The following is a 12,966-nucleotide window of genomic DNA, read 5'->3' as shown; positions in this document are numbered from 1 at the left end:
AATAGTTATTTAGGTAACAGTATTTAGTAAAGCAGTGAAGTGTATTATTTGCACACTTTTGGGGGCAAGCCTGCACAAGTTAGCTACAGGACTAAATAAGTATTATATAAAAGTAGCCTTTACGTTAAATCACTTTAGTAATAAACTCTTAGATAAAAGTGTTAGTGTTAAGATAAATAGTAATATTATACAAGGGCATATTAATAACCCTTTGTTCCTTGTCCTAAAGGTTTAATAAAAGTTAGCATATATAAACTATAATAAGGAAAAAAGAACCTTATATATTAATAGCAAGAGCTAAGAGAAAAGCGTAGTTTTAGGTGTTACCTGTTAAGATATAAAGCTAGGTTACGCTATTCTAGTCCTATTAAACCCTAAGGGAACTAATGACCAAAGGCTAAGGTCTAAGCTAGGCTATTATAATATACAAGAAGGATCTGTTATAAATTAGTAAAGTTAACAACAACAGGGAGAAGAAGATATGTACAAAGTAATAGATAATTAACAAGTTAAAAAAAAGAAAAAGGAGTTATTAATTAATTAATGTACAAGAGAGATAAAGAAGAGGAAGTAGTAAGGTTATTATACTAGTAGGGTTTTATACGTTATTTATTATTATTAAAAAAGCATAAGGAAGAAAAGAAAAAAAGAGAAAAAGAAGATAGAAGGTAGAAAGTATTTATATAAGAAGAGTTAAGGCTACTAATTATATAAAGGGAAAAAAGGTATATAAATATAAAGTAAAGGAAGAAGTAAAGGTAAAGTAAAAACTTGTTGTATAAGTAAGTAACTATTTAGAAATAACTAAATAGGGAGGTATATATAAAAGAATAGATTTAATTAGCTTAGTAAGTATTACCTTATATTTACTTTTAGAAAGGGTATATTTAGAGTTTATTTTTATTTAGATAACTTTATATACAACAGTAGGCTATTAAAAGTAAAGTTATTATAAGAACTAATTAGGACTATCTAATTAGTTAACGCAAGGGCGTATACAATTATAAAAGAAGAAAAGTAAGTGTTAGAATATTAATACTAATAATTATATAACACCTAGTTAGTTAACTATAAATAGTTTATAATTTAAGGTTAAAGGGCATAGACTAGTTATTTAGCCCTTAGTTATATCAAGAGGAGATTATACCTTTTAGTTAGCTAGAATAACTTAAGTTATACTTAAGCAGTATATAACTGCTTTATATAACAATAGTAGAGTAGACCTATTTAGTTACCTAATAAGAAGTTAATTTACCCCTACGTTTTACTAAGTACATGCATGTACAAAGCCTATTCAACAAACAGGGTAATTCTATATTCTACCTATCTATCTACTATATAAGGCACTTGTCCTATAATAAGCAGTAAAAATAAACTAAAAGGTAATACCTTTTATACCTTTACTATATTCTTTAGTAGTACTACCTTTAGTAGTAATAAGCTTACCTTTAGCCTAGCTAACTAAGCTATTTATTACTAGTTAATAAAAGATAACCTTAGTATAGTATTATTAGATTTAGCTACCTCTTTTATATTAGATTATTACTTATTAGGCACCTTTTAAGGTATTTTACCTAATATAAGTGTAGTAACCTTTTTTACTACTAGTTACTTATAAGTAACTATATTATAGTAAATCTAACTATTAGTAACTATTAATATAACTACTACTAGCTAAGTAAAGATCTAGTTTAGTAATAGTAACACTATTTACTTAAAGAGTACTATTATAGTTAGTATACTATTTAGGCCTATTACTTTTTATATAATACCTATAAATATACTCTTCTTACTCTACCTAGTAAATATAGATTAATTACTTATTTACTTTAATAACCTTATAAACACCCTTTAATAAGGCAATATTATAGTACTAGTTATATAAAAATAAAGGCATCTATAGATACTCCTTAGCCTACCTAAATATAGCCTTACTAGTTACTACTTAACTAATATAAAGTTATAATAACTTTACTAATAATTTAGGTACTTATTAGTCTACTATCTTTATAAGGTTCTTTATAAGGCTAGTTATAAGGTTAAGGTTAAGGCTATTAAGTACTTAACTAAATACTACTATTACTACTAGCTTTATAAAAAGGCACCTTTATAATTTAAATTTACCTTATATAATAACTATTTTTTTAACTATAAGGTTATTATTAACGTTATATACTTTAAAGGTAACTAACTAGTTCTTTATATTATTAATACTATAACTACCTTTAATATAGTATACTTTCTTTATAATATTTCTATAAAGACTATATAAAAGGCACTTTATTACTACTAAATTAATGTCTACTAAGGACCTCTAGACTAGATTATTACTAACGTAGGCAAAAACTTTACTATAACTAAATTTTTATATAAAGCCTATATAATAGGTATTAAAGTTAAGATTATCCTTATTAAGGTGCACTATAGTATTAAAAAGGTTAAATAATACTATATAGTGCTTTAATAGGCCTATAAAATTATATACAAGGAGTACTTAACTACTAACTAAAAATTTATCCTTTAGAGTATAGTTAAGGTAGTTAATAATATTATAGGCCCTAATAGCCTTATACTAACCCTCTTAGTATTTAGTATTTACCTTTATATAACTACTAACTTTGCCCTTTTACTTAATATTATCTAATAAGTAATTACTATCTAGAAGGCTACTAATAACCTCTATAAAAGCTATATAATACACTAAGTTTATAAGGCACTTAAGGTATATAATAGCCTAGATACCTTTACTATTAAGGACCTATTATTAAGTAGTAAGGTATAAGTATAGTATAAAAAAGTAAATAGTCTAGCCTATACTACCTACTATTTATTAATAGTAAAAATTATACTATTAATATTAATAGCCTATATAACTTCTATTTTACCTTAGTTAAACCTTACTACACTAAAAAGGAAGTAAATAAGCCTACTAATATAAATCCTTAACCTAATTAACCTATAAATACTAACTATACTAGTAAATATATAGAGAATACTATTATTATTACTATAAGAACTAGAAAACCTATTTAAATAGTAACCTTTTCTTTTCTAAGATATACTTATAGGTAACTATATAAGACCCTAGTTAATATACTATTATAGAAAATAAATAAACTCTTTAGCGCCTTCCTCTTAATAAAAGAAGAGGCTAACCTAGCACTTATATAATAACTATATAACTAAGGCGTTATTACTATACCTAGTAAGCCTTTTAAATAGTTAAGAAAAAGCAAAATATAAGGCCTTATTAACTATAGTATATTTAAGATTATTATATATAATTCTTTTATTTACTAAGGCTATATCTTTAAATCTTGCCTTATTAATAAAGTTAAAGGTAAAAATAATAAGCTATATAAGAAATTATAACTTATAGTATAAGGTTATAGTAATAATAGTAAAAAAACCTTACTAGTTTAGTTACTTATAATTTAGAGAGCTAGCTAGTGTATAATTCTTACGCTTACCTTTTCTCTTATAGCTAATAGTAAGGTAATATAGCTATAAGATATAATATAGGCCTATATATAGTTAACTTTATAACTTAACTATACTATCTATATATAACTTCCTCTTTAGATTTATAATTACTACCCTAAGGCACTATTATAAAGTAGTAAAGCTATTATATAGCTTTACTAAAATAAGTACCTATTAGTAAGTAACTTATAACTACTACTACTATAAAAAGCTTAATATAGTTACTACTTTATATAACCTATACCTACTTCTCTTATCTATAAAAAACCTTAACTTTATAATAATTAAAATATAAATAGATAATATAATTAGCCTAACTAGTGTTAATTTCTTTAACTATAAAGATAATAAGCTTACTAAAGTAAAGCTCCTTATAAAAAAAAATTTTACTTATAAAGAATAAACCTCTAGTATTTAATAAAAGAATTATCTTATTAACTTTAGCTAAAAACACCTTTATTATACTTTACTAGAAGGGCTAAGGTATAAAGCTAAGACTTATTAATAAGAAATTACCTATAGCCTAGTAAGACTATGTCTAGTAGTACACTTAAGGAGTATATATTACTTTTATCTATTAGCCTAAAGTATACTTTAACCTATCTACTATAGCCTAATATAAGGAGCTAGATAGTAAAGCTATTTAATAACTTAACTAAAGAATCTAGTAGTAAATAAATATACTTAACTATAGCTTTACCTTTGTTCTCTTTAACTTACCTAATATAAAGCTTTTTATATTTATTAATAAATCTTTTACTAATAATTATAACTTAACTTTATAGTTAGGATTTATTATCCTCTTTACTAATAAAGAGGTTAATAATAAGTAAGGTAAGTTTACCTTTTATAGTAATATCTTCTATTTCTTATTAACTAAATTTAAATAAGTAATATAAAGTGTTCTTATATTAGAAGTCTATAGTATAGTTATAGGCGTTAATATAGTATATACTCTTTTTATAACTATTATAATAATAGTAAATAAGCTTAGTAACCTATTAATTCTTACTATTACCTATATTAACTTATATTTACTATATAAGTGCCTAGTAAAGTTAGGTACTACCTATAAAAAGCACTTAATAATTAATATTATAGTACTATAATAATTATATAAGTAATATAAGCTCTTTAAGGTATAATAGATCTATAGTAATAATAACCTTACTAATAGGTTTATAAAGTCTTTACTAAACTAAGCACTTAAAAGTCTTATTTCTTATAATAAGGTAAAAATATAAATAAAAGAATAAGTTATATAAATATAATAAGAAATAATAAAATAATAAAATATAAGATAATAGGTACTTAAAGAAGAAAATAGGTTATATAAACTATATAAATTAATAGTAATTAAATTTATTTAATATAGGTATATACCTTTAATAGCTATAGCTAAAGAGAAATACACTTAAATAAGATAGTGTAAGCCTACCTCTACTAAGTAAATAAATAAATAAATTTATAGTAGTATATAACTATAAAAAGTGTAATACTTTTACTCTTCTTGTTTTTATTACATTTTTAGGCTTTTTAAGAGGAATAGGAGCACTAGTGACTTTTACTATATAAGAAAGTTACTAGTGTTAGTATATAGGTAATATAGCTAGAGGCAGTAGGTTATATAATATACTGCCTACTAGTAGAATCCTCTACCTTTGCCTATACGCAAGGGTGCTACTACACTTGTGCTCCTACTTTACCTTGTTAACTAGTTAACTATTAATAACTATAAATTTAACTACCTTTTTTTTAACCTTTGTGATATCACAAGATACAGGATCCTATTAATTAACTAGTAAAAACCAACACATGGAAAGCTTGTCTACTCAGTGAAATTGTTTGGCTTCTTTATTGCCTGACTCTGTAATCCAGAGACATAGCTAAGTAGATGGCTCGCAGACTGGTAATCCCACATGCAATGCAACTGAAATCGTCTGATTTCAGTAATATTAACTCTACTCGAACCCGGGTCAATGCTCCTTGACGGGTTTAAGGGCCTGACACCACAGAAATTAGAACGATAACCAGCACCTTGCTGTGCCTTTAGGATCAATACCAATATGGATTGCCATGAATACTAATATACTATGACAAATAAAATCATGTAGAGAATCAAGAAAGTCCAACACATGCCATCATGTGCCCAAATAACTTAGTAGACTAATAGGGTTTCACTCGGCTAAAAGGCTAAATGAACTACTTCTAGGCATGAAGGGCTAGGTTATTAGTTCTAAAGCTAACAAGTAACGTAGAGGTGAATTCGCAGCTAAAATCGAGAGCAATCGACCTACACTTGTAGACAATCCAAGATTTTGCCAAATTAAATTGCTCGGTTCGCGTCGTCCTCCACATCATGGTAACTCATGAACTCGGCCATGGACTTTTCCACCATTGGCTCCGTGCAAAGTTCGGCCCCAGTTCTTTGCAACTTATCCGCCAGCTTCTCGTTCGGCTCCCAGCCCAGCAACAACGTCACCAGCTGTCGCGTTACGCCGCGGTTGCATCTCGGACAGATTAACCTTGGGGGATGATCATGGGCGCTCTTACAGGGCGCAAAGTACGCTATGCAGAACCAGCCGGGCTCACCTTCGATGTGGTCTTCGAGCTGAATGGTAAGCGCAGCCGATTTGAGCTTGGGCATCATCAAGAGCGCGTCCGCGTAGGCGTCGACGAACGGCGTCAGTTCGGCATCGTCGGCTTTGCTTCTGAAGACGTGAACAGGGTCCAAGCATGCGTAGCCTGCCTCCTTGCGGAAGTTAAACTTTTCCAGGTTAAGGTTTGTCGTGAAGCTGGGACAGCTTCGTGTGGCTAGTTCCAGTCAGAGACGCCACGGAGTGGCGCCTCCAACCGATAAGACCCACATTAGGAAGAGTATTTCTAGGCGAGTTTTCTCTCGTACTTAGACTTAGGAAAATCAACTACTTCTCTTCATAAATGTCAGGACGCTGCGGTTCATCACAAGGTTAGAGTGGGTGGTTTTGATTTGTGACTGGTGCGTGTACAATGGTTGGAAGGGTATATCATCGCGCTTGGCGAAGTACCAACCCCCTGATGGAGTTGTGATGCACAGGTTGATGTCGAGGAACTTCATGTTTGGCCAAGAGGTCGTGCTCAGGTGCTCAATGGGACGAAGAAGTGACTCGTCGAAGACACCTTCAACTTTGAGATTCACGAGATTCAGCGACAACTCGAAAACTGCAGAGCTTAGCGGATCTGGTACTCCAGTATTGTGCAGGACAGGCGGCTGAGCTCTTTCATTCCTTTGCCTTCGAAGAAAGAAATCGAAGTCGACCTTGGTCAATGCTGGCAATGACAGCGCCCTGATGGCTTGCGCGAGTTCAGTCCGATGGCGCACGCGGATATCCGGGAACCGCTTTTCGTCATCATCCATACTGAGCTTGACTGACTCAAGGTTCGGCATCTTGGAGGCGATAACAATCGGAACCCGTGGAGAGGTATTTCGATGCCCATACTTTTCCTCCGGCCGTAGCATCACCAACTGCTTGACTCTTTGAAGACTCGGCAGTGTTTCCGAGTCTAGGAGTTCAATGTACGAATGCAAGTATCTTCCCTCATATATGCTATCCTGCTTGAGGTCCTGCTCAGCCCAAGGCGCGTACTTGGACGGCCACGGGTGGTCGGAGGGTGATTCGGGATGATTTATAAATATTGACAGGCGATATGCGATTGTAGCAGGGTCTTCCAACTCCCATTGGCAAAGGGTTTTGAACAGTGCTCCTATGCCTCGAGTATAGCTCTCATTGTTGGCCACTCTTTCCCCTGGCGATTCTGCGCGCCGGGCTGCTGCTGCATCATAAGGCGGAAGAAGGATGGTGACGATCAAGCTAGCAATATAGTATCGTCTCAACGGCGTGACTATCCAATTGAACTTGGCGATCTCGTTGTTGGAAATCTTAATAGACCTGAATGTCAGTCGCTCTACTGCGGTTTGGAAGCGATGTGAAACCGTGGCGAGTGGGGCCAAGGGTAAGGACGGTCGCTCTCGTACTCCATAGGGTGTGTTCGATTTAGACCGATTTGGGAATAAATAAGCGACGATTTCGTCAATAAGATCCTGAGGAAGGGTTTCCATTGTCTGTCCAATGCAGGATAACGAGGGTTAGATCATTGCCTACAGAGCAAAACAGTCATACCTAAATCCGCTTGCTCTTCATTGAAATTTCCCAGGCTACCCAAGTGTATGACTAACTAGATGTCTCGATCGGCTATGAGACTAGACCCATGCCGGAGCCGAGACCATGCAGCCTTCGTATCACGTGACTCTCCTTTGAGTCTTCGCAGCTGGCAACCCACGATAGCCTCACTTCTTCTTCACACCACAGTTACACCAATACAATGATTATTATATGGCCAATTCGTAAGTATCATAATTAATACTAATCTGTTCTTTTTAAAGGCCCAAAAGGATACTGCTTCTCGATCCCACCAACATTGTCTTCATCAAGACATTCTACAAAATGTTATTAATCTTGCGTCATTGATAGACCAGAGTATATCAGCTCATAGACTCTAGGTCAATCATTGGTCTCAACATTAGACTTTTATTTCCCCCAACGTTAAAATAAATATCAAACCAATATCCATTTCGGATTTTCACGATAACATTCAATAGTCGCCCATTAGATGCCCAATGATACACCCATAAAACTTGTTTGGAACAACCATCAATACTTATGCCTGGATTATCTGTTGTCAATAGAAGATTTTATCACAAAAACATTGCAGGATGCATAGCAGCTCCTGAAGGTGTTGGATGTTCTTCGCCAAGCTAATAACCTTTAGGCTTTTTAATCGGTCTTCATTTGCCAATACTCTGGCCAACTAAGTCTCGATTAAAGCTATAACAGTCCTCGTAGTTATATCGCCCCTTCTTTTTTTTTGGGGGGGGGGGGGGGGGGACGGTTAAAGTCATATCACTATGAGAGCTGGTGTAGTGGAGCCCTACATCAACCTTAGTGTTTCTAAGCCAAACAGTCACTACGTACTCTTTCATCTCCTACATGATTGTGCTGACGATGGTGTTGGAATGCGTACCTAGCTTGATCCCATCATTATATTTCATGCCTGTAGCCTTCTGGGGGATTTTGATGGACGTGATATGGCGACCTGCGCTTGATCTCTCTCAGGCTCTTGGAAAAATTTATGAAAGACATATCCCGGTTGTATCTCTTGACTTTAACTCCTATGAAAGTAGCTCAGTTGGCTTAATAATGCAGTGCTTAATATACTCCCGTTGATAACGGGAAGAAAAACAGTAGTCATAATGGCCTTTTTGTCATTCTTTGGGTGAGAAATCGCGATTCACGTCCCTGTGCCTCCGGTCGAGGTGCAGTGCAAGAGGGCGACGCTTGAGGTGCTTCCGAACTCGCTCCTGGAGACGGCGCTATTGTTCAAAGCACCCAGAAGCCTGGCGAGAGGAAATTTAGGAGAAGAGTTTATGGACTTGTCACGCTAAAAACGACGCCGTTAGTTACGGCAGAACAACTAACGCCTTATATCACCTTGTGACAGGACTTAAGTACGCCTCCGAGGGAGCACAAATTATAAATTCAGCAAGAGGCGGTGACCGATTAAGAGGTTATCCTGGCCAACGATCGAGATCTCAAGTACCACGCTAATCAACGAATGAGATTCCTGCGCTTTATCAAAGTTGTTTGATAGAACGACTAAGGATAGATAAAAACATACAATGACGGATATTTATTGACTTTTCTTTTTACGAAAGCGTCCGATTGAAAGCATTCAACAGAAGCCCAATTGCTCAAGCTAACGACAGAAGTTATGTCAAACACCTGCTTAATCTTGAAAATATACGTTAACAAAATTTGGTACATTGCTTCCGAATGGGTCTACAAGTCGATTAGTGTCAACCAGGAGAACGGCTGGAAGAATGGGGAGGCGCGCCGGCGGTGTACTAGACTGTCTATCATCGAGACCAATCACAGAGACATGCAACTTCGCGAAATGTTGATCACGACTCCTACTGATAACCCTCATGGACTCAAAGCGGCGAAAGTTTACTCCATCATCCCAATTGGTTTCGGACTAGCGCCTAGGTATATCTTCTCTCCGTTTCTTAAAAATACTACCCTTGTCCTGCACAAGTTGGCAGAGTATATGACAGAGTTTCCTCACTTCAAATTAAATTCCGAAGCAGACCCTCCTGAGTTTGTATTTGTTAACTTAGTGGCCGTGCACCCAAGACACCCCAGGATATTCCCAATAGTCCTTCTCTTTTCACACAGAAGCCCTGGATCTAGAGATATGCATCGCTGAAAGGGAGGTCCGGTCCGGTTCTGGAGACTCTACGAGGATATTCTGTCTGTAGCTCCTTTGACGGAGGAGGTGACCCGGCCAGTTCTTCAAATTCATTTCCTTGTGAAACACAGTAGATACCAAGGCCACAAACCGTTTCCATCTAGGATCTTGCCCAACATAGGATTAGTTCCATATGGTTGCATGTGTGCAAGATGAGTCCTGTGCAAAGACTCGTCGGGCTACGACGACAATAAAACGGACGAGGTGGAGCCTAAGTATTGTTTTCGGACAAAGGAAAAGCAGACGAGCTTGCATGCCAACATGATCCGAGTTTGGAAAGACATCGTCGCTGGCTGCAGGCGGTTCCCACCACTCTGCTATGGAGGGAGATTAGTTTCCTTCTTCTTGTTTGGTCGTAAAGTTAAATGCAAAGCATTCTCCTGAAAGTTTTCAACGTAATTTTCTATCCAATACATGGGATGAACCGCAGCGTCTGCTAGATAGAACGTATAGAAACTCATTTATTGGAAAATGATACTTGAGATGATGGCAATACCTCATACGAAGTGGTCTGTGCATGTGGTGAGCCACATCTGTGGCGATCACAACTGGCACTAGCCATACGAAGCTATTTTAGCTTCACAACACATCTATTAGCCACGGGATTGATATAGCGCTTATGAGGCTGATGACTTGAGTGTCTGCGGTATTTAAGGCTATCGGTTGGATATAACCGTTCTAAATCTCCCTGGACTATCTAGCTGAGTTCACCTGGTAGTAAAAAGATAGTCACGATACTTATAACCCGATACACAGCACCACTAGCCATGCCACATCTTAGTCCCTCAATACGGTAAACAGTCAAGGTTATTCGATTGGATCGAGACATATTCCAGAATTGCCTTCCAAGTGTGCACGAATTTCTTTCGACAAAAGAAAAAACCCCTTTCGGTCTTTTCATTGAAAGACATTGGTTCTAGTTGAAGGCTTAATCCGTGTGCTCTCCGATTACTGCACAAAAGAAAGAGATGCAGACAGTGAACTGTTGCGTGGAAGAACGCTCTACAGGGTTCAGAATTGAACGCTAATAGGGATTTGTATGATAATGTACAGTACTCATGATAGTGCTTTGAACTCAAGGCGTCGATATAGTTTCGTGGTTTGCTCAAGCCCCTTTTTATGAGACTTCTGTTATTACGTCGTATTTGTGATTGCCACAGAGCATTCTCCCTAGCTAAGAAGCATGAATAAGACACAACACGTCATTGGGAAAAGCGTCGAGATCGTCATGAGGGTGCTGGATGATGCTTAGGAGAGGCGAAACCCCGGTATGTATACATTGAACAGACGGAATGATCTGTTGGTTGCCAAACAACACCAAGCGTTGCCAAGAGATACCACGTTGCATATTTTCCAAGACAGAGAAGGCAAACTAGGCGTAAACGAGGCAAGTGTGGTGAAGGCTCGACCAAGATCTGCAGTTACATAACCAACAGATCGAGGCCGTCGGCTCGCCTTAACCGGGTGGCGGCGGCGGAATGATGTGACAGATGGGAACATAGGGTGTTATTCGCCCGAACCGCTTCATGCTACTGCGCTGGTTTTCTTATCTTAGCTTGCGCTGACGAAGCTCCCCACTGGAGGTCATTGGATGGTGGCTTAGCTATATGGAGTGTCAATACGACGAGCACACCAAGACAGGGTCTTGCTTGCATGGTGCATTGAACCCGACAGGGCGCGTGCCCAGCCCGGGCTCCCGAGATAGCGGAAGAGCTATGGGTCGAAGAAGTTGCCACGCCGAGGTCGCCTATCTCATCGTCAGTTCCCCCTTCTAGAAGCAAATTGGGAGAATGCTCCGCTTACGATGTCAGGCGACTTCCATGGCCTTCGGCGGAAGGCTGCAGTAGTTCCACAAGGCTAACCCGCATCTCCCCTTGGGATGTCACTATCTTCCCAAAATACCGACGGAACACCACACGGCGGCGGCTGGACGGAGGTGCATGGTGTACTTGGCGGGCGAGGCAATGTCTGGGAATAGCCCTTCGGCGGCCGGATATGATGGATAGGGCCTTATGAACGGTTTCCACATTCTGTTAATGATTTTTTCATTGGATGAAGTGATGGGAGCGAAAAGCAGAGCCAAGGAGCCCAAGGCTATCTATCTTATCCGATGTGACTTCAATTTGCGAAGGAATTGAGCATCGCCAGACGAGGAAGGTCGTCGTCGCATGACCAATTTCACTGTCACTTGTTGCGCGCTGGAACCAAGCTGTCCCGGCCAAGTAGCGGGGACGTGGAGAAATGACAGGAACTTTACGTACGAGAATCCGTAATTCTGAACAGTTGCCGATAACCTTATTTCCAACAAGGGATAGCATACCGGTATACGAAGACCTCGGGGGCAAGGAAATCGTCGCTCAACTTGTCGTATTGCCTCGGCCATCGGAATGGAGCTTTACAACGGTGCGACCCTACTACTATTCGTAAGTACCCCCAGAAAGATGCCGAGGTTACTGAGTCATTGAACGCTTGGGCCAGGCGCGGATAGCTGAGTGTATAATATCCACGTCGCGTCAAGCACCTTGGTGAACCAAAAACAAGAATCGAGCCATCATGATAGATAGCTAAAGGACCTTTTGACAGGAGGCGGGGGGGGGGGGGGGAGGGCGCATGCACCCAATAGGAAAAGTCAGATTTGAGTCGGTGTTTGGACGAATCAGCCCGACAGGTATCCAGCATAAATCCTAAAGTGCGCACAATCACGGAGCGTAGAGGGGACCTTTGTCTTTAGCGGGCGGAAGAGGCGAGCTATCTGCTGGAGGTGGGTTGGAGGAACTTTTTGAACCAGCCGCTCCTCTGTCACCAACTTGATTGGCTTCTCGACGGTAAGACATGATGCCGGATGGCGCCGTTTGCCGCCTTTGCCGGGTTGCCTTCCCGAACAGTTAACGGCTGAACCCTTCCTTGGACGAATCCGAACGACGAGCTCTGTTCTCCCAACTGCCTCGCGTGCCCTCGGCAGGGATTGATCTCGGATGATTAACTGCGAAAGGCCTCGGCTTCCAAGCTAGACAGGGGCTATTCTCGGGGACCCGCAAGGTCCCTTTGCAATCACCAGAACCCACAGTTAGGATGCCGCTGCATGACCCATTGCCAAGGGTGTGGCGGCGTGGGTTGCTAGGCAGTTAAGCTTCCTGG

General features: G+C 38.0%; 1 protein-coding gene across 1 annotated transcript; it reads right to left on the bottom strand.

Moving 5' to 3' along the window:
• Nucleotides 1-5,737: 5,737 nt before the first annotated feature.
• On the bottom strand, nt 5,738-6,910 carry LY79DRAFT_695759 (uncharacterized protein; the record flags this gene model as incomplete). The annotated part of the gene is made up of 2 exons (XM_060564827.1): nt 5,738-6,250; nt 6,434-6,910. The coding sequence occupies 2 exons, from the start codon at nt 6,908-6,910 to the stop codon at nt 5,810-5,812; spliced, it is 918 nt and encodes a 305-aa protein (XP_060409815.1). The 3' UTR covers nt 5,738-5,809.
• Nucleotides 6,911-12,966: the final 6,056 nt, after the last annotated feature.

This window comes from Colletotrichum navitas, assembly GCF_030913465.1.
Source record: "Colletotrichum navitas strain CBS 125086 chromosome Unknown LY79scaffold_78, whole genome shotgun sequence".
NCBI lineage: Eukaryota > Fungi > Ascomycota > Sordariomycetes > Glomerellales > Glomerellaceae > Colletotrichum > Colletotrichum navitas.
Note: the sequence above shows the minus strand (reverse complement) of the source record. Positions and strands in the feature narration are given on the sequence as shown.